The 22,005-nt window shown below is 41.6% G+C and overlaps 2 protein-coding genes across 2 annotated transcripts; both read left to right on the forward strand.

Moving 5' to 3' along the window:
* Positions 1–2,152: 2,152 nt before the first annotated feature.
* abcb6a (ATP binding cassette subfamily B member 6 (LAN blood group) a) lies at positions 2,153–10,356 on the forward strand (the record flags this gene model as incomplete). The annotated part of the gene is made up of 19 exons (XM_079236574.1): positions 2,153–2,668; positions 3,869–4,009; positions 4,126–4,315; positions 4,671–4,763; positions 4,879–5,071; positions 5,159–5,280; positions 5,412–5,521; positions 5,635–5,700; positions 6,688–6,813; positions 6,904–6,980; positions 7,095–7,158; positions 7,252–7,337; positions 7,424–7,481; positions 7,576–7,680; positions 7,998–8,172; positions 8,287–8,399; positions 8,524–8,618; positions 8,720–8,788; positions 8,866–10,356. 19 exons carry the CDS (start codon positions 2,153–2,155, stop codon positions 9,023–9,025), a joined length of 2,559 nt encoding a protein of 852 aa, XP_079092700.1. The 3' UTR covers positions 9,026–10,356.
* A 4,467-nt stretch (positions 10,357–14,823) lies between these two features.
* On the forward strand, positions 14,824–20,245 carry LOC306753022 (uncharacterized protein; the record flags this gene model as incomplete). Its single annotated transcript, XM_079236853.1, has 7 exons — positions 14,824–14,857; positions 15,378–15,493; positions 19,255–19,393; positions 19,502–19,601; positions 19,703–19,765; positions 19,889–20,047; positions 20,166–20,245. 7 exons carry the CDS (start codon positions 14,824–14,826, stop codon positions 20,206–20,208), a joined length of 654 nt encoding a protein of 217 aa, XP_079092979.1. The 3' UTR covers positions 20,209–20,245.
* Positions 20,246–22,005: the final 1,760 nt, after the last annotated feature.

Consider the following 22,005-nt stretch of genomic DNA (forward strand, 5'->3'; position numbering starts at 1 on the left):
TTGGATACCAGAAAAGACACACCTAACGGACTTTTAGGGCTCCAGCTGAGCCTGCATGCGGAGGTGGAGACGCCCACAAAAGGGGAGAGAGATGAAGGTTTGTGATGGGCAGGCCATCACATCCACTGGGAGACAAAAGAGCGGGGCTTCAAGCAGCCGACGGACAGAAGGTCCATTTCCACTCACACAAAAGAGCCGGGGAGATGAAGCAGATTAGCAGCTCTTTATGCCCATTGTGAAAGCTCTAAATGATAAGAATTACCCCTTTTTCCATTTCCATCCCAGCCAGTGCGTGCGTGCGTGTGTGTGTGTGTGTGTGTGTGTGTGTGTGTGTGTGTGTGTGTGTGTGTGTGTGTGTGTGTGTGTGTGTGTAAGCTCTTTCCTCTTTCACATTAGGATACGCTTCCCATTTCTTATTCTTTCCCATGCAGGTACACACAGACACACACATGCTGAGTCTTTTATTCTCCCTCGCAGGAAGGACAGACACGACAGATGGCTTTTGAGTCACTTCCCGTCTTTGTACTAAACACTGAATTTACAGTTTGATGGGAAAGCTCTTCACTTTAAATCCTCTCATCACTGAAAGACTTCTTCAAATGTTCCCTTGACTTGAATGGCTCTTTTCTTCAGTGGAAGAGGGACACTTGTCTCTACAGTCTTTAATCACTCATTCAATTTATACGGCAGTGAAAAATGACAGTTTGCTATTATATATTATTATGTTGCATCTCCAGGACTATCTTTTTCTCACCACCGGTGTCTCATGTGGGACATTGAGGTTTTATTAGCTATTGTTCATACATGACTCTGTTGTGGACAGCGGTTTCCTCTGATTATACCTTAGTATGTAGTGCCATCTACTGGTCATTTTGTAACACTGCATGATCTAATTCTTTTCACCAGATATTATGTATTTTTTCACACAATCCACAATGGATTGAATAAAATACATAGCATCATTGTGTGTGTATACAAGTGCTTGGTTTGTGTCACATTTGATCTCAACTGAAACTAATTGACACTGTTGGAAGTGTCAAAGATTGGCTTAATAGCTTTACCACTATAAAGTTATATTAGATCGTATATGGGTTTAGCATTGCTCTTTTTCATGAACTGCAATTCATTTCCAGTGGTGAAATAAAGAAAAATAGATTTGCTCGAGGTACTCGTAATTAAATATTTCCATTTGATGTTACCTTACACTCATTTCAGAGGGACAGTGTACTTTTTACTCCTCTACATTTATCTGACATATTTGTTTACAAGATACTTTCAGTTTAAACATTTAATCCAAAACATATGAAATACAAAAAGTCAGTAAAAATATTCAAATAATATCAATGAAAAACAGAATTCATAATGAGTACTTTTACTTTTGATCCTTTACATTCGCTTTCTGTACTTTTACCAATATCTTTATACTTCTTCCACCTTGTTATTGTGTCCTGTTTTTGGGGTCCGTGTTGCTCGCTTCCGGTCTCCATGACTCAGTTCCGCTTTCATCCTCTAGGGGCGCTGACGCTCGGTTTGATGGTTTTACGACCCCGGTCAAGGCTGTAAACACCGACAGGACATTTCGAAGCGTCGATTGCCGAGTCATGGTTACATACGAGTTGTTTAAGTAACGTGCACGCGGCAAGGACAACATCCGTGGCGATAACAGACGCCTGGCTATGTATCTCTCGTCAGTCCGTCACGTTCGTATTACAGCTGATAGTTGTGAGTGGACTTGCTAGCTTCTCTGGAGTAACCTCTGTTCACGACAAGTGGGTCGTTGAGGTGACTGAAGTTGACAGAAACCGCCTGCACATACGGTGAGGTCACAACGAAGTGTATACCGGTGTTAAATGTCTGCTTGCTGCTCCTTTAGCTTCTCAATGTGGACGTTGATTAGAAACACGTGTGTGTGGAAGTGTTTATGTGAGCTACTCTATGCGTGGTGGTACTTTCATTGAACCATGAGTCAGCGACTAAAACTGTCCCTGAAGTCCACAGCCTAATATTTATAATGCTCCCATGAAAGTGTGTAGAGAGATGAGGCTCTTCTTCGTTTAGCAGCATGTGTCCCCTTTTGTTGTAATTGCATTTCTAACATTTAACGTTGCACTTTATCTGTGGTTGTGCGTTGTGTGTCTCCCCAGCTGCAGACATGGTGTTTATACAGGGCTACTGTGAAGCCAAGTCCTCCATCTCTCTCACCTGGGTGGATGAAGGCATCTCCCCCTGCTTCTACTTCACGCTGGTCCCCTCCGTCCTGCTCACCATCTCCTTCTTCCTCGGCACCATCCACTGCATATTCTACCAGAAATATGGCACCGCAATGGAGCCCAAGTTCATCCCGCGCTCCCGCCTCTACGGCTTCCAGCAGGCCGTCTCCGTCCTCCTGCTCGTCCAGTTTGTGGGTGGGGTGGTGTGGCGGGCTGCCGACGGGGGAGAGCTCCCGGGGTATGTGGTGTTGTACGGCTGCTTCTCTGCAATGGGCTGGGTGTGGGCTGTAGCCCTGCTCAGGGTGGAGAGACGCCGGGCCCTGCTGATGGACCGGACCAGGGGCCACAGCGTGGCCCTGCTGCTCTTCTGGGCCGTGGCGTTCTCAGCGGAGAACTTGGCCTTCATCTCCTGGTACAGTCCGCACTGGTGGTGGGGCCTGGAGAACAATCAACAGCAGGTGAGGAGAGATCGAGCCTCACATGAGACGCGAGATTTCTTTTTCACCATAGGCTCTGAGAATAAAACCCGCCAAAAGAGGCAGACTCGAGAGTGTCTCTATTTTTATACAATTTTCAGACTGGATTGTATCAAAAATATTGCACGCTGCGTTTATGTCACTTATCTCCAGTTATCTTTCAGTTACTGTTATTGTTTTATAATGTGGGCTTTAAGGGTTAAAGCTTAGTTTGATGTCTTTGTGAGACGCACCTTCCACTTGGCTCAAAGCAGTGCAGCCTGTCTGTCTTGTTTCAAGTGTAACAAAGTATCCACTCAGTCAACAAAGAGAGACAGACAGGCAAACCATCTTTAACACCAATGTTAGTGAGGGAAAAGACGAGAGCCTTCTTTAAAAAATTGCTGAGTCATTGCTAATTCTGACTATCAGGTCCCAAATCGTAAGCCTCAGTCTTGCCCCTCCCACACTGAGTCAGTACCGTGACTTCCTGGTTCTGTCACTGTAAGCATGACTACACGTTTTTGCTCTTTGTATTATTGTATCTCTACTGAATTTTAAACTCCTGTTTATTCTGAGCTTTTATTCCATTTGAAACCAAACAAAAACTTTTAAAGAATAAAAGAATAAAGAATACAATTATTAAGGACTTCTAGATGATGCACTAATGGTTAACATGTGCTTTATAAACATGTTTTAATACTGCAATTCATGATTCATTCAGGTAGTTACTAGTCGTTAGTTAAGTATTAGTTTAGTATTTTGTGTGCCCTCATCTAAAGTGAGCACTATATATGCTTTACTACACATTTATAAATGACATTGAAAGGCCAGCAGCCTCAAAGCTAACACAAGTCTCAATTATCTTCTCAACAGAAAAGGGAAATAGACACAAAGTGATAAAGAACATCATATGATGGTGATCAGCGTCAGTGAGTGTTTCATAGTTTGCTGGTACATACATATTATTAATTATGAGTATCTAGCTAACTAGCTGTGACAAGCTAGAGGTCCTGAGACAGCATACGCCACCTCAGTTTTAAGTAGAGTAATGTAAATTACTCAGAGTCTTGCTCATTGTATTATAATGAAGCATCTGACTCAGTCATCAGTTTCATTATCTCATCCAAAGCTGCATTATGAGCATAAATGCAGATCAACTGGTCTCCATATTGATCTGTTTTGTTCCAATGATCCCTTCAGGTGCAGTTCGCTCTGTGGCTGATGCGCTACATCGGCACCGGACTGCTCTTCTTCATCGGTCTCAAAGCTCCCGGGTTGCCACGGAAACCGTACATGCTGCTGATAAATGAAGACGAGCGTGACGTGGAGGACGGCGGACAGGTGAGCGGCTTGCGCGTTTCCCCCTGACGCTCCTATTTGGCAACAATCTATTTTTTAAATGTCCCGTCTCAGACATGGTGAAATGCTGTGCTCAGTATTTCATATATTTCTCTCAGAGCCTTTTGGGCGGAACAGAAGAGAACCAGTCCACCTGGCAGGGATTCAGGAAGAAAGTGCGCGTGCTCCTTCCCTACATGTGGCCCCGGGGCAACATCTTCCTCCAGCTTCTCGTCCTCTTCTGTTTGTCGCTGCTGGGAGTCGAGAGAGTAATCAACGTCTTTGTGCCCATTTACTACAAGAATATTGGTGAGGCGCATATCTTTTTACCGAACACCCGCAGACTCGAACATTTTGTTTATTTCAGAGCTGCTTCTCAAGTTAAATCGCTCGGTAACAAACCAGTAGTGTTTTACCAGAGCCACATGAAAACATGGCAAAATAATGTTCAATATACACCCAGCGGCTTTGCAGCGGATGTGTGATGGGATACGGTTGAGACATCCTTCTGATAGCTGAGTGTCTCCAGAGAGAAGAATATCAGATACCCTGCTGTCAGAGGGTCCCATTCATCGTCTTGTTTATCGGCCTCATCTTCAATCCAAAGACCTGACCACCTGACTTCTTTTGCTCATCTACCTTCACGTCTTTGTCCCTCTCTCAGTGAATGAGCTGACTGATGGCAGCAGCTGGAGCACTCTGTCTACAACAGTGTGCATTTATGTCCTGCTCAAGTTCATGCAGGGCGGCGGCGCAGGTATGACCAAGACAGACCAAAGGCTCAACAAGCCACACTGCGCCATTCATGTCCCTGTTTACGCGTCACGTGACTCAATCTGTCCCTTCCATCATCACCTTCCCCTTCTTCCCAGGTGCGTCGGGTTTCATCAGTAACCTGCGCTCTTTCCTGTGGATCCGGGTGCAGCAGTACACCAACCGCGTGGTCCAAGTGCGTCTGTTCAGCCACCTGCACTCGCTCTCCCTGCGCTGGCACCTGGGCCGCAAAACCGGCGACGTGCTGAGGAGCATCGACCGCGGCACCTCGTCCATTAACAGCCTGCTCAGGTAAGACGGCCTTGGACTTGGAAACTCTATCCTAGTATTTGGATTCCAAGTGAAAAGGAACTCACCTGTCCCTTTGTTTTCCCACAGCTACATCGTGTTCAGCATCGTCCCAACCATAGCTGACATTGCCATCTCTATCATCTACTTCATCACCTATTTCAACGCCTGGTTCGGCCTCATCGTCTTCGTCTGCATGGGCCTGTACCTCAGTGAGTAGTGCATGTTGAAGCGGAGCGATCCAATATTCTATATCCGCTAATAACAATATAAGAACCTGACGGGTTTGACGTAAGACGTTCCTTGAAAGATTTCTGATTTCCTCATAATCTTTCCCCCCCAGCTCTGACCATCATCATCACCGAATGGAGAACCAAGTACAGACGAGACATGAATCAGCAGGACAACGATGCCAAGTCCAAGGCTGTGGACTCTTTGTTAAACTTTGAGACGGTACATCGAGCATTTTGCTGTCCGTCTACATTCTGGCTCATAGAGACGTTTCCATTATTCCAAGATGTTAAACTTGGTTCCGCTTGTTGTTGTTTTTTTATTCTGTTCAACAGGTGAAGTACTACAATGCAGAGAACTATGAGGTCGGGCGTTTCGAGGGCTTCATCTTAAAATATCAGGCAAGTCAGACAAGTTTCCATCGGGGCATGAGTCAGTCCTGTGTCTAGTTATCACTGCTTTTGAGATTTACGGTCAGCCTCAATATTCTGCGTGGGAGCAAATCAGCAAGTTTAATCTACCACAGTTGTCCCCAGCAAGAACACACATGTGAATTAAAGTCTAAAGTCGTTATACAGTCAGGTCCATAAATATTTGGACATTGGACATTTTTCATTATTAAAATATTCATTGGCTGCTCAGCTGTTCTAAGGTCAGGTGTGTGTAATTCCCTTAGTTTTTCATTTACAAGGAGTAGATCTAGGTCTAAGGAGTGGGTCTAGAGTTCATTTCAGGTGTGGTATTTGTGTTTGGAATCTGTTGTGGTCAACTATCAATATGAAGTCCAAAGAGCTGTCACTATTAGTGAAGCAAGCCATCATTAGGATGAAAAGCAAAACCATCAGAGAGATAGCAAACACATTAGGTGTGGTCAAATCAACTGTTTGGTACATTCTTGAGAAAAAAGAACGCACTGGTGAGCTCAGCAACACCAAAAGACCCGGAAGACTACTGTGGTGGATGACAGAAGAATCATTTCCCTGGTGAAGAAAAGCCCCTTCCCAACAGTTGGCCAGATCGAGAACACAGAGGTAGGTGTATCTGTGTCAACGTCCACAATCAAGAGAAGACTTCACAAGAGTAAATACAGAGGGTTCACCACAAGATGGAAACCATTGGTGAGCCATTGGTTTGCCAAAAAACATCTAAAAGAGCCTGTACAGTTCTGGAAAAACATCCTATGGACAGATGAGACAAAGATACACTTGTACCAGAATGATGGGAAGAGAAGAGTATGGAGAAGGAAAGGAACTGCTCATGATCCAAAGCAAGCAAATATTTATGGACCTGACTGTATGTGTCCCAGCTAATGTCCTGCAAATCAGTAGTTAGTAGTCAGCATTTAGCCTCTCCAGCATGCATCTGATGGATCCCCTCCCTGTTTTTAGGTGTCGGAGTGGAAGACCCAGGCGTCCCTGGCCTTCCTCAACCAAACGCAGAACGTCATCATCGGATCGGGCCTGCTGGCCGGCTCCCTGCTCTGTGCCTACTTTGTGACCGAAGGAAAGTTCCAGGTACCGACCACGTCGACATGATACTCTACATCACATGTGTTTTACTGGTCAGAAGTCAGTTTGACTGAAAAAGGAATCCTCTTGTCTCAGGTTGGAGATTTTGTTCTTTTCGGTACTTACATCATCCAATTGTACACCCCCCTCAACTGGTTCGGTACCTACTACAGGTAAGAAGAAACTGCATTGTGATTGACCTCAGCACAGTAAAGATCCATCTGCTCTCTCGGGCCTTTCTTCTGGTTGATTCTTGTCGACGTTCGGCTCTATTTTCTTTCCTGCAGAATGATCCAGAATTCTTTCATTGACATGGAAAGCATGTTCAAACTTTTCGAAGAGGACGAAGAGGTACTTTTGAAGCCGATTGCTCTGCGTTTCCACTTCCAGCTCTGTATTATGATCCACGTTTTTAATACGTCCCGTATGTGTTCTCTCCTGCAGGTGAAAGATGAAGTAAACGCCGGGAGTCTTCAGTACAAACGGGGAACCGTGGAGTTTGAGAACGTTCACTTCAGCTACGTTAATGGGTCGGTTCACCTGTGATGTGACAGCCTGGTTAGCACTGAAATAGATTTAGAAAATTCAGTTCTCACATTTCCTTCCTGTTTTCCAGCAAGGAGATTCTCACGGATGTTTCCTTCACTGTACCTTCAGGACAGACATGTGCCCTGGTAGGGAACGACTTCAATTCGAGTCACCAGCACAGTCAGACGGCCCACATTCTGTCAGGACTGTACAACTGTAAGTTCCTCTTCTTCTCCCCAGGTGGGACCATCAGGCTCTGGGAAGAGCACCATCATACGACTCCTCTTCCGTTTCTACGACGTTCAGGGAGGCTCCATCAGCATCGACGGGCAGGATATATCAAAGGTAAATATTTGGCGGCATAATTGAGCATACAGTGATAAAAGCACAGCAAAGGCACATATTAAATAAAGTGTGTACTGGCCTCTGTGATGCATTCATTCACATACATTTAACATTGTGAGCTTTACATTACAAGCAAATATTAGTGATATAATTATGTGTACCTTTCACGTGCAGATGACGTCATTCTACTATGATAAGCAAAAATTAACCGCTTGTGCTTTTATTTATCTTAACAGCGACAAATCAAGTTACAGTGTCTTTTAAAATAGCTGTGTGTACAGACGAGTCATTGCTTTGTCTTCATCGTCTTTCCTCAGGTGAAGCAGAGATCTCTGCGCGCGCACATCGGCGTGGTTCCCCAGGATACCGTGCTTTTCAACGACAACATCCGGGATAACATCCGCTACGGACGCATCTCCGCTAGCGACCAGGAGGTGGAGGAGGCTGCTGTGGCTGCCGATATACATGATAAAATCATGACCTTCCCCGAAGGTGACCGAGAGAGCAGCCGTCCTGCATCGGGTGCAGACGTTCAAAGTAATGTGAGGGATGTGAATCACCCCAGTAGTTTGTTTTTTACCACCTTCCTGTATTTTCTTCCGGCAGGTTACGATACACAGGTGGGGGAAAGAGGTCTGAAGCTGAGTGGAGGGGAAAAGCAAAGGGTGGCTATCGCCAGAACTATCCTCAAAGCGCCGCAGATCATCCTGCTGGATGAGGTGAGGTTACAAAAAGGAGCAGCGACACCTGAGTGGACTAGCAGGGCGGAGGCAGAAACCTCTGCGTTGTTACTTGATGGACTTGTTGTTGTTTTCAGTTGTCACAAATAAAGTCTCTCTGCAGGCCACGTCTGCTCTCGACACGCAGACCGAACGCAACATCCAGGCCTCTCTGGCTAAAGTCTGCATCAACCGTACAACAGTTGTTGTCGCTCACAGGTGAGAGACGCATGCGCTGGAGGGGTATTTCTTCTGTTTGCTTTCGTTTCAGTTGTTTTATCTAAAGAGGGGCGTGAATCTCTTTTCCTCTCTATGAAAAGGTTGTCCACCATCATCGGAGCAGACCAGATTCTGGTGATCAGTGACGGCCGTATCGCCGAGCGAGGACGGTGAGTGCGAGCCGTTGTTCTGAGAGTCACACTGACTTCTTCACCGAGCTCCAAGTGACTCTCTTTTTCTCTCCAAGACACGAGGAATTGCTCGCCAAGGGAGGCTTGTACGCGGACATGTGGCTGAGGCAGCAGCAGGCCCAGGACTGCGATTCCTCGTCAGACACAGAAGCCAAAGACCTCAAGACTGAGAAACTGCAGCCGCCGTCCACCTCCTCAGGCCACCACGGCCACTGAATGTATTTATTAGTTTTTGTTAGGGTTGAGTTAGAGAACTCCTAGTTGTTGTTTTTTACTGAAACTGAATGTGCAACAGCAGGCCATGGAGAAAAGGGAAGGTGCCTTAACCCGACTGAGGAGGCACAAACGATGTGGTCCAGTCCAAATGTACCACAAGACTTTAGTCTTTATGGGTATTTGTGGTTTATATGTAGGGATTGGGCAAACAGATCAAAATCATAAAAAAGCATGTGTGTGCATGTCTTTATCTGGGGGACACCCTGAATGTTTTAATTTTTGTATTTGTTTTGAGGATTTTTTTTTTTTTTTTTTTTAAGCACTTTTTCCACTTTTTACTGTTTCCTTTTTATTTTTCATATTCAACGTTGACGATCATTAGTTTATGTTTTAAGCATTAACTTAAAAATCGATGACCTGACGCCGTTAAAAGGTGCAATGGGAGGACTCGCTAAAAAGAAAGGGAATAAAAAACACTCAGGGGCGAACGACTCTTTTGTCCACGACATTGTTTCAAATGAAAATGTCAGATTTTATTCAGCTGTGTTGTATTTTTTTTTATTTTTGATAGTCGATTTTTGAGTTCTACTGTTATTTAAATTAAACAATTAGTTCTGAAAATACTTGTGTTTTCAGAAGCGTCTTCATAACTGCACTAAGGTAAAGCGGGGTGTTCTTTGTCTCATCATTAAATCGTCTTAATTGTTGACGAGGTTTCATGAATACACAAAGTAAAGGTTAGAATTATTGTGTATTTTTAAAAAGCGTTTTCGACTGGCTAATTTTCACATAACGGGGTACAGTCCATGTCTACAGATATTCTGCCATGAAAAAGATGTACCATCAAGCTAATAACACCAAATATATATATACATATATATATATATATATATTATATACGATCATATGCACAATTTCTAGGAAATACTAGGAATTTGTAATCATTTGATGTTTAGTATCTGCTTCACGAAAGATATTTTTCATTGTTTCATTTTGTAAATCCTCAGTTTTGTCTTTTTTTTTTCTGAAAATCATCAGTTTTCCGGTCTGTGAAGTCAAAACAAGTAATGAAGGATATTCTGATCTCTCAACATGGTCAGGATGAGTCTCAAACCTTGCTGACGGCTGCCAGCAGACAGAAAGCGCTTTTTCTTTTGGACATGAAAAGTATTTCAGTCCTGCTCGAGGTCAACGGATGCATCTCCCTGGAATGTTGTGATTGTTGAACTAGAAGAACGTTTCGGAGTGGAAGATGTTTTTTTTCTATCTGTGTCTCCTAAAGTTTTTCCTCTGAGGCTGCAAATAAAAGTGCTGGATAAAGCAGGAATTTATGAAAATACAAGCTGAATGTCCAGTATTTAGACTTCCATCATAACAGGAATATGTGTCCCATTAGGACAGAATGCTGAGGAACCTGCAGAATAGAAATCCAATCAAGTCACCAACATGTCTGACTTAAGGTGTCAACAGTGAATAATTCTAATAGGTTGTGAATAACTCACATCATCATAGATAATGAGCTTGTCTTCACAGCCTCCTTTCCCATGAAAGAGAATGGGACACACCAACGCTGAAGTCAAATGACAAAAATCATTGTTAGTGTTAATCTATTTACTATTAAATGAGATGCTGATTTGCTTTTAGGTATGATTTATTAAGCAGAGGAGGAAGTTCAGAGACTTCTGCACCCTGGCTGCGGTCGAATAGTCCTTTTTGGTTCAGCATGATAACAGCTGTTCAAATTCTCTAAATGCAAAGGAAAGGAGCTTCAATGCTTCCTAAATTAGCTCCTTTAGCATAGGAAACACTGGACCTGCCTTTACGAAAGGAAAGGAGATCATTCTGCCTCACAGTTCCTTGTGGAGGCAACATTTAAAGTGACGCATCATTCGGTCGTTCACGAGAACAAACGATCAGACAAACACAGATCATGTGAATAACTGAGAAATACTTTCAATAATCTTTGAAACTTGCTGGTGATGTTGTCTTTCCTAACTCCTCATGAACTCTCCTTCCCATCTTGGGACGTTTTCCACAGAGGTCAAGGAAAGGTGGTCAGGGTTAGACGCTAGGAAGTTACGGCCCAATCCCAATGTCCCCTAAGGCCTCAAACCCTGAACCCTCAGGGACTTACTGAAGTCACCCTGTAAGAGGTTGAGTGTGAGAGGCTGTGAGGGCCTGAAACGGTTTGCTCACATTGCAATGAATTGTGGGTAATACCCTTGGGCAAAGTCAGCATCTAATGCTGATTTACGGAAAGAGTTCATAAAGGACTCAAAATGTCTGCCAGAGACTCAAACACTCAACGATGTGCCAGTGGGACAGAACTAAACCCTCACGGAGTCCGTGAGTCCTAAGGGGGGAGATTGGGATTGGAACAATCACAGCCTTCACACGCTAGCTGTGAGCGTGTGAAGGCTGGGATTGATTGAAACCTTCCGGAGTCTCCAGCTGGGAGCAAACCACCATAGTTAGCTTTCTCATTGTAGATGGAGATGTGTGACCTTAGGTTGTGTGTGTGTGTGTTTGTTCGGAGGCCAAAGAAAACAGACTGATCAAAAGATTTGATCAAAGGGTGGAGATGTTCTGAATCATTGGGTACAAAATGTTCCTCAATGGATAAACAGCCTCCAGTCCCTTAGAGTTGCTACTGAATGTCATAACTAAGTTATGAAAGTGATCTTCCGTTTGCAACACGGACAATACATCTTCATCTTTTCCTGATTCTCTGGCCGATGTTTCAGTCGTACATTCAGAACTTACAAACCCCTTCATACATTTCAGAACTCTAAGGATTCTTCTTCATGTCGTCAACATGAATAAAGTAATCTTGATGCAACATTTAGATTTTCAACACGGGACTTGTTTCTTTCTTTTGTAATTTTCATCTATTGTGTCTTTTGGTTTTCCCGTGAAGAAAAGTACAGCATGTACATTTGGAGGATAATTATAGAACAAGTTTTACAAGTTGTTCAAGTCGCAAATAAAATCAAAAATGTTCTGAAAACCACCGTCTGCTTGGCTTCTGAGGTTTTTGTGCTTTACAATTGTTACAGAATGTGTTCAAGTTTGTCTTGATAGATTGATTTATGATATTTCCTTTTTTTCATATTCACATTACTTTAATGTTGCAGCTGATAACGTTGGTGCTTGTTCTAATTAGTTATTGAATTACTTTGTAAATGGTAGTTTGTATATTTGGGTATCAGTAATGTCTTATATATAATATAACAGCCACATTTGTTTTTTGACTATATTCTGATGAGTAATGTGAGTCTGCAAAGTATCTTGTATCTTATAAAAACAGAAGAAAGGTTAAAAAATTGGCCTCTGAAATGTAGATTAGTATCAGTATAAAGTTGCAGAAAATAAAAATACTCAAATACAACTACCTCAAAAGTATTTCTAATTAATGGGAGAAGAGATGGAATTTTGAATTTGGGAAAATAATGCATCAAGAATAGACAATTCAGATGTATTATAATACGGTATAGATGAAATGTCATGTCAGTGAGTGGACTTAAATCCGAAAGCTCCCTTCAAAGCTACTGGGCGCCAAATCTCAATGAAAGACAGCGTTGGAGTAATATCCTTGCTGGAGAAGGCGCTTCCAGCACCGAGCCACCGGCAAAGAGAGCGAGAGCGGTCGGAAGCGGTAGCATCAGAGACGAAGGGGACATGGGAAACGTTTTCCACGGATGCATAATTAATGGAGATATCTAAATCAACATGAACAAACGTTAACAACAGCTAATGTTAGTCTATCGAGTCCCAAGTCACTCGTAACTTTAGTTTATTAAGTTTAAACAGCATAGGCTTTAGGTTACGTTTATTAACCTAACGTTGTTATACCCAGTGCCTACGAAGCATTCATGATTGATTTAGAATGTTTAGGCCTAATGTTTAAATTACATATTATTTTATTGAAAGTGTCCCATTGTCATTTTTGTTATTTTAATGGCAACTTTTATAAAATGAGTAATGTGAATGAATGAGATGGTGCGAGATGTAGGCTAACAAACGTGATGTTGCATAGGCAGCTTACTGTTTACTTACTATCTATAATGTTGCATTGTTATGAAAACAATAAGGTACTTGCGGCAGTACTGTATGTACTGTTCAAGGGTGTTGTTAGGCAAACCCTTGAACAGTACATTATTGACGATACTGCCTCTCGTACCTCATTGCTTACACACACATCACATTCTGTGACCTTAACACTGTGTTCGTGTACAGGTTGGAACATCGTGTACCGTAAGGAAGGTTTGCTTTGAATAACCTGTTTGACAGAGAAAACACTTGATTATTGGTCGTAGAATTTGTAATTGACAAAAATTGTCGAAAATAAAAGATGTTCTAAGTCAGGGGTGTCCAAACTACGGCAGATTCTAAAAATATAAAGGAGAGAAAGTCAAGCAAACAGCAGCTAGCCTGCTAGCTTAACAATCGCATTTCTGCCGTCCGAACAAACCACGAGAAAATGCCTCATAACAGCGATCCGTCTCTTTGAAACACAACGACGTAACGGCAACGCTGCGCTCTTCCCCACGCTGTCTGAAATCAAAGCAGCTTTTCCAGAGGTCAACCTTCCTGCTAAAATGAGGAAATATGTGTCTGTCATCACTTCTCATGACAGAATTCAGTCAGAGCTTCCAAGATCTTTCTGCCTTTGAGAAAGAAATCAAGCTGTTCTCGACTTCCTTCCTGATGATGCAGAAGATTCAGTGTGATGATTCTCTGAAGAATCAGCATCAGCTTCTCTCCCTACCTGACTTCTACCGGAGCTTGGAAAAGGCCAAGTTTCCTCTGACGCGATTTTTCAAATATAATATATAAAATATTTGTGGCCCTCGGTGGAAAAAGTTTGGACACCCTGTTCTAAGTAGAGCCAATCTGCTTTTGATCTCAAATACATCTGTAAGGTTTCGTGACTGTATCTTCTAGTAAACGCTTTCACGTGAATAAATCTATCCACAGCCATATAAAAACTTGGCAAAGAACTGGCATCGCCAGGAGCATTTTTTTTCCATGATGACACACACACACACACACACACACAAGGTGTAAACAACACCATCAATCAAACCAGTATTCATTGTGACATAATGTGGTCAACATCTACTGCAGATATGAAAAGAATGTCGTCTCTGAGAATGTGTTAAGGCTTAAAATATACGTCATTCTTCAGGGGCGTGGACGAGATCAACCTGCATAAAAAGAGATGGAGAGAGACACACAGCACACACAACGGCCCGAGAGCTGAAACATCCCAGAGTTCCATCTCGCCCTCCACCTGCAGAGCTTCATCACTGCTGACCTCTAGATAAGTAAGGCAAGCTGCCCGCTCTTCCTCTCTCTACCTGAACATATTCAACGGAAACCAGATTCTACTGCTTACTTTCAAAGCCCTCCACCTCTTATTTCTGATCTTTAGCTCTGCACCAAATGTGTATTTGTGGTGGAATAAAGTCTCCCTCACTATTAGATCAGGTTTAATAACCTACTCTAGAGGCTGTCTTTTCTTGGACTTATTGTTAAAGTGCTTTCATGTTGTTCTTGTTTTTTTAGCTTCAACTCTCAATTTCATGATTTATTCTTCTTATATTCTACGATGAAACTAAAGTTCCTTATAACATCAACCACCTTTCAGGTTAAACCACTTCTAGGTTCAGCACACTCAGATGCAGAATCCAAATGGAATGTATGGTTATTGAGGATTAAACAACACGTTTCATCACTTACTAAGTGAACTGTTTTTCTCCCAGCTCTCCAACACTGTACTGCCAGAGGGTTCCATCATGAAGACGGGTGCACTGCTCTTCCTGCTGGCAGGTAAGCAGCCAATGAAACCTTTTCATTTATTTTAAAGGCTTTAATGTCTCGCCGGATAGTTTCAACAGCAGGACATTTTATCTGGCAAACATCGAAACAACATTTAAATCTGCGTTGCATTCATTACAGTGTCATTTTAAAAGTTTAAAGTAAGACATTACTTGAAGGACACGTTTATAAAACATGTGCTTATCCATGAAATCAATATAAATGACAATGGATACTCTTCTTCATTTATGTAAGTCAAGTTTGGGGCAATTTAGTGTCATATATTCAGTTGATTCCTCTTTGTTTTCATGAGGAGTTTAATATTAAGTGCTTACATTTATGAATGAAATGATACTCCTTTATTGAAGCCCGCTCTCGGTGTACTTCACACTGAATTATGTAATGATTTACTCTTTTAAACACATATTTCATTGCATTGACCCACGTCATTTTAAGTCAGGTGTGGATTGGGAATGAAAAATATTAAAGTTGTTCTAGATTGATGTATGATATTTATTTTTCCACGCTGTAGTTGCTGCCAGCCAGGTGGACCTGAACCTGTCCCAAACTCCTTACCCGCCTGGAGGGACGGCTGATGTCAGCGAGTGTCCCATCTACTTTTATGGAAAGGAATACACACTAGTAGAAGTGAGTAAATTAAACCATGTTTGAGAAAAGCCTTGTCTTTATATCTTCTGTTTTAAGTATATTATATTTTACTATCCGTCATTTGGACAAGTTATGAACATCTTTCCATAAACCCACAGCGTCATTGTTGAAAGTGCTTTTAAATTATTTTTTTTAAAGTTTTGCATCCTCCTCTTGGTCTGAGCTACAGAAACACTTTAAACTAGAATATGTTTTGGCCGGGAAACAGATTTTACATCTCAATGGGAATCTCCCGGTAAAAAAATAAATTAAAAATGAAAAACTTTGGTGACACGGGACATTTGATGTTCCGACGTTCGTGGGACTTCCACAACAAGTATAAAGCAGAAGTAGTGGTTATTTCAATGGTGAATGGCAGAAATAGTAAGTGTTTTCATGGAGCAAAGCCACGGAGGTACCAGTAGAAATGGTTGTAATTCCTTCCATGGTGTATAGATAATTTGTATTTATTTATTTTTGGTGTGAATACGGCATTAGAATATTGCAAAGGTTTCCCCTCATTGCACACCATTTTTTTTTCAATGCGTAGAAAGTAAAGAAATTGCAACTTTAACAACAAATGTTTTTTTTTTTTATAATAATCAATAAAAGTTGATCACATATTTGGTACTTTTAAACAGAGCATTTCTTCCAAGAAAGTTCCCTGTGAAATCTGTCATTAAACTCCCAACGAAACTATAACTAAGCAAACTAAAACAACGGTCTCAGAACATTGTGATTATTTCCATAGTGATCAATATCAAATTAATTAATTATTTCCAGGCAATTCTGAGAAATGATCAAGAAATTATATGCCAAAAGAGTAAATCTATCCAGTTTTCTTTTCTTTTTTTTATCAATGTTTATCACTGTTTATTATCACTGTTTTTGAGTCAAACTGCCTTGAAAAGTCATAATATTGAGATTTCTTTCTGTTTTTGTAGATGCTCTTCCGTCCAGATTCCTCTTTCGCACTTTGTTTCAAAAATGCCGCAGGTGAAGCCGCACAAGAGTGTCTTTCAGTGGACAATCATGGTGGTGCAGACACCGTGGTGGTAAACATATCCATTTCAAACGTTGACCTTTCCAACGTTCTACCAAGCATCACATCCAGATCAACCTGCAGAGTTCGGTTTACATCAATGAACGATGTGAGTCATCATCAGTGTTGTTTGTTTTTAGATAGTTGGCTGTTCAGACTTTTGTCCAAAATTAAATGTTATTTTGTGGCAAAAGGAACATCAAATCAAAGTTTATTTCAAAAATATTTTGGAAGCAATTTCTGAATATGTTCTATATCTTGTCTGTTTATGCTTTCAGATTGTCATTCAGCTCTCCAACTTTGGCCTACAAACAGCTGTGAAATGTCTAATATTCAACTCTACTCAATACCCTACGGTGGTAAGTATGAGCCTGAGTCTGTTACTAAGGCTGAGATCTCAGAGTCTGACTTTCAGCCTCACCTTTATCTGTGGATTTTGAGAAAAAAATGAAATGTCGAAAAAACATTGCTGCGATCAGCATCTTGAATCTAACAGTCATGTATGAGAGTTAAAAAATGATGCATCCTGGGAGTTGAGCAGCAATTTAGAAATGTTTTATTTGAAACAGAAACTCATTGATACTATACATGCAGTCATATAACAATAATGCAGTGACACATATTTCAGGGAACCAAAATGTACATTTATTTATATATATATATATATATATATATATATATATATATATATATGAAATGATCAATAACTAAGTGATAATATAAATCGTTATATTCTGTAGATATTCTTCATTTCAACAGTTTGTCTGTTCCTCAAGGTTCCTCAAGCAGGTAGGAGAACCCAGTGGTGACCAAAGAATGAGTCGGGACTCTGTCTGGATCTTCAAATCAAAATTGGAATATAAAAAAAGAAATTGCTGTTATTTTCTTTTCTTGAATTTTGCACACTAGTTGGTCAAGTTTTAATAATAAATTAATTTCATAAACCTCCCATCACCTTCCAGGTGTCGTTCTTCCAGCTGACACATCGATAAGCGACCCAGAAAGCTGCGCTGTCTCGTACTGTAACAGCTCTGCACAGTTATCTGTTGGAGGATGTGAACCTCCGCAGGTTTGCAACGGAAACACGTAAATATGTTTGCTTTATATTTGGAATCAAGTTTTCAAGGAAGTATGAAACAATTAATTACATTTTCTGTCTATCAATAGACTATATTGTTTATTTGAATAGATATATATCTCTTTGTTAGAAGAAAAACGTATTTACTCTTAATCAACGACTGTTTCACAGTTATATTATTAATCATATACTGTGTAAAGGCTTATGGCTTCTCATTTGACCTACTCTCCTGTTAAAACATACATACGCTTTTCAAGTGACCTTCTTAAAGAGTCTTGAGACTGTGGATGCCTACATGTCTCTGATTTTCTAACACTCTTATTTGTTGTAGTCACGACATTTGCCTTTATGACAATAGCACTGCATATGCATATGCTTTTATTATAATATGTCTAAGAGCTACAGATAGTTCTTTTCACTTACTGTCCACACTTAAACATGTTCAAGTCCTCAAAGGGCTGCTGCAGCATTCTTGAAGTGTTGCACAAAACAAACAACAAAGGTCAGAATCAAAGCAGCAGAGGAAGAGAAAAACACTGGAGCCTACATTTCCCATAATGCAACCCAAGTTTTTATCCCAGGAGGTTTTCTGTCAAATATTTTGAATGCACAAGCCAAACTCAATACATTTATTATTTTAGACTCACGTAGTGTGGTGTTCCCCATTCTGAGTAAACTGACTTTTAAGTGGAGCATTTTCTGAAATGTATGTCATCTGGAAGTTACGTCTTCACAAGATCAAGCACCTTTCTGTCTGTGGATTTTACTTTCAGAAATAAAAAGTCAAAATATCTGTCCCTTTCCATCTCCATCAGGTGTGTTCAACCCTCTTTCGTGTGCACTGTGACCGGCTCCACTGTCATCGATTTCTTCAGCAGAGTCCACTCTGTCCCTGATCGCTGTGCTTACCATCTGATGGGCAATTCAGGAAAAGATTTCGAGTTCTTTGCGGTTTTCCGGAAGCGACACCTTAAAGATGTGCCATTTTTGGATCACTTGATGATATATGTGGTAACAGAAGAAGTAGAGATATATCTGGAACAAGGTGGCAGAGTTCGGGTAAGCCGCTACAACCTATCTAAAAGCAACAGTTTATTTATAGGGTTGTTTAAAACATGTAAATGAGTTTGTCTTTGTTTGATCAATCACTGATGATCTTATTAACGGATAAAGAAGCTGAGAAAGGTTTTCCTGAATTAAATCAGTAATTGTGAAAAACATTTTATTTGCATCAGATAGTAACTTTTTATTGTTAATTCATGTTACCAATTATAACTTCTTTTATTATCATCCATAGATAAATGAATGGATGAATATTGTTGTGCATCAGTTGCAATACAAAGTAGGAAAGAGTGCAGATATGTAGTAGTAGTGTTTTATTCACAATACAATGAGTAAAGCATATATTTAATCTAGTATACAATATGACTAAAAAGACAGAAGCATAATGTGTATATATTATTATCCTGCATTCTTATCAATTAAATAACCCTCAACAAATATCAATGAAGGGTAAAGAATAAAGATATCTAAACATCACTACAAGTGGAAACAAGTGCACATGCAAAGCAACATGTAAGTGTACATTTGAGATGTTAAAGCCAGGGTTTCTATCCTTGTTTCCTGTCTGACGTGATGTAGGTTGACGACCAAATACTGACGCTCAACACCACGGCTCAGCTGTTTTACGGCGTGGAGTTCTCCAAGGACCAGACTGGAGTTACTGCCAAGACACCTTCCTTCAAAATCCATTTTGATGGGAACACTGCACATATGACCGGTACAGAAAGCTACAATCTAAGAAAATAGGCTTTAGAATTCAACACTGACAGCTGTTGTCATTTGGTTGAAAGTTCATTGATTTGTTGTTAATTCTCTCACTGACCAGGACCTGATGAACCACTAACTGGCTTGTGTGGCAACCCCACTGATGAAAGTCAAACCACCAGCCTGAGTGACTGGGCCATGCCTCCTTTCTCTCACCCTGGGTACGACTTAGTCACAACTTGAACCCCTGACTGATATCACCTGTTTATTAATGTTGTAAAGGTTTCAAATGGAATGTTCTGTGCTGTTTGTCTCCACCTAGCTGTGAGGTTCAGCACAGCGACGCCGTCGACAGCACGGTCGACTGCAGCCGCTCAACTGACCTGTAAGAACGGACCCATCAAAACACACAAACACACTTTTATCCAACAGGGACGATTCTGGAGGCTGAACACACAAATACTGTTATAAACTGATCACTTACTCTCGTTCTTCGTCTCTGGATCAGCTGTGATCTAATGAATCAGGACCCCTTCACTGCTTGCCACGACCACATTGACCCAGAGCCCTACATAGCCGCATGCAAAAACACCTCATGCAAATACACGCCGGTGGACGATCTCCCCTGCCGCTATATGGAGGCTTACGCCAAGGCCTGTTTCCTGCTGTAAGATCGTCGAGATTCAAATACTAAAGTCAAAGCAGTTTGTTGACTGAAGATGGTTTGAAAGTGAAGCTCACCTGTGTGTGTGTGTGTGTGTGTGTGTGTGTGTGTGTGTGTGTAGCTGCTGCCCCTCAGGCCTCCTGTCTGGACCAGTACTGCAGTGATCATGAGTTCTGTGGCGAGAAGCTCGGTGAAACCCGCTGCCTCTGTCGGGCCCTCTTTGCCTCCAAGTGCCAGTCAACAGACACTTTAGGTACAATGCAACAACTGTGGCATGAAAGAAAAAACCTCCTGAAGGTTGTGAGTTTCCTTCAGAGGGAGTTTGTTCAGACGTCCCTTTAGACCAAATCACCAGGATGATACAATTATTTTAATTTGTTGGTTCACTCCTGACCACTTACTGAATATGGATTTAATTATGGTTATTTTATAGCTAAACACCAGCCAGTAGGTCATTATATTCATCCTGTTATGATGTGTTTTACTCTCTGTTAGTTGTTTTTGAAGTAACACATTCATTACCTGTAAGAAGCCAGAAGATGATCCACCTCAAGATGTGAAGTTGGCAAAGCTGTTTGTTTGTTTTTTAACCCTGATGAGTTCTAAATGAAATACTGGGTGTGTTTCTGCCTCCATAATGATGTGTTTGACTTCTTTGTGCTTTGGGGTGTTCAGGCGAGCCGACAGTCTGCATGCAGAGCTCTGCCAATGTATCTCTGGCTCAATGTCTGCTGTGGGACAAAGGCATCGACTCCTCAACCTTACACCTCATCGACCCGGGCTGCACAGGTCACGTGGACGACCAGACCCACATGGTGACGTTCATCTTGGAAGGGGACGCCTGCGGGACGGAGGTCATGGTGGGTGCTCTCCTTCAGCTTTCAGCTCAGAACCATCACAAAGAAACATGCAGTTGGTGTTTATCACCTGTAGTCTCATGGAAAAGTCATGACACGTCTCAGGTCAAGTTAGGATTTCTAGAAATGCATGGTCGCCGTGGTGACCGACTCCTGCTGGGCAACCAACCAGCCGTCCCCTGATGGTGGTCTGGCATACGACCTGGTTATTGACGGGTGAGAAAATACTCTGAGACTTTGTCAGTGGCTGAAAGAATCCACTGCCGATGAACTCACCGTGTCTGTTGTCCTGTTTCTGAGCAGATGCCCGAACACCGCTGACCAGACGGTGGAGATGAAGGGAAACGGACTGGGAGTGTCCAACTCCTTCTCTTTCCGCATGTTCGAGTATGTGGAAGGAAATAACGGGGGAAACTCTGAGATCTACCTGCACTGCAAACTGGAGCTGTGCCCCAAAGGCCCAGGATGCGCTCCGGTAAGCAGAGGTGGAGGAAATATACATTTAAATTATAGTATATATTTATCTGACTAACTCTACATTTTCACAAAAACCTAACAACCCTCTCTGTTTCACAGATCTGCGGTGAAGTTACCAGGAAGCGCAGATCTTCCAGCACTGAATATGCAAAGGGAGGCCAAGCCCTCATCACCATGGTCTGGAATAATTAGGTGAAGACAACTCCCCTTTTGATCATGGTAAGTTTATATTTCATTTATATTTATTTATCTGTTACTTGTTAAAGCCAGAAAGATGTTTGGTTGAGAAATGTTGGCTTGAAGATCATCACACTGATGGATTATCTATTCTATAGCAGGAAATGTTGCAGCAATCTTTATATTTTAACCTTCATCAGAAACAAAGTATTAATCATGACTGATCACAGTTTTGTCTTGCTGTCTTTTCAGGTGATTCTTGACTTAAGCTGGAGCCTGAAATGGAACATAATCTTTGGTGAAATAATAGAAGTGAAGAGTGCAATGAAGAAAATGATATGAAGAAGGGTTTAGAGGGTTTTATTTACCATATGCACTTCTTCTTGGTACTGTGGGTTCTTTTGGAATATATATCATTCCTTCTGTAACGTACTGTTAGCTGCTACTTTA

The sequence above is a fragment of the Taurulus bubalis genome, assembly GCF_910589615.1.
Source record: "Taurulus bubalis genome assembly, chromosome: 21".
NCBI lineage: Eukaryota > Metazoa > Chordata > Actinopteri > Perciformes > Cottidae > Taurulus > Taurulus bubalis.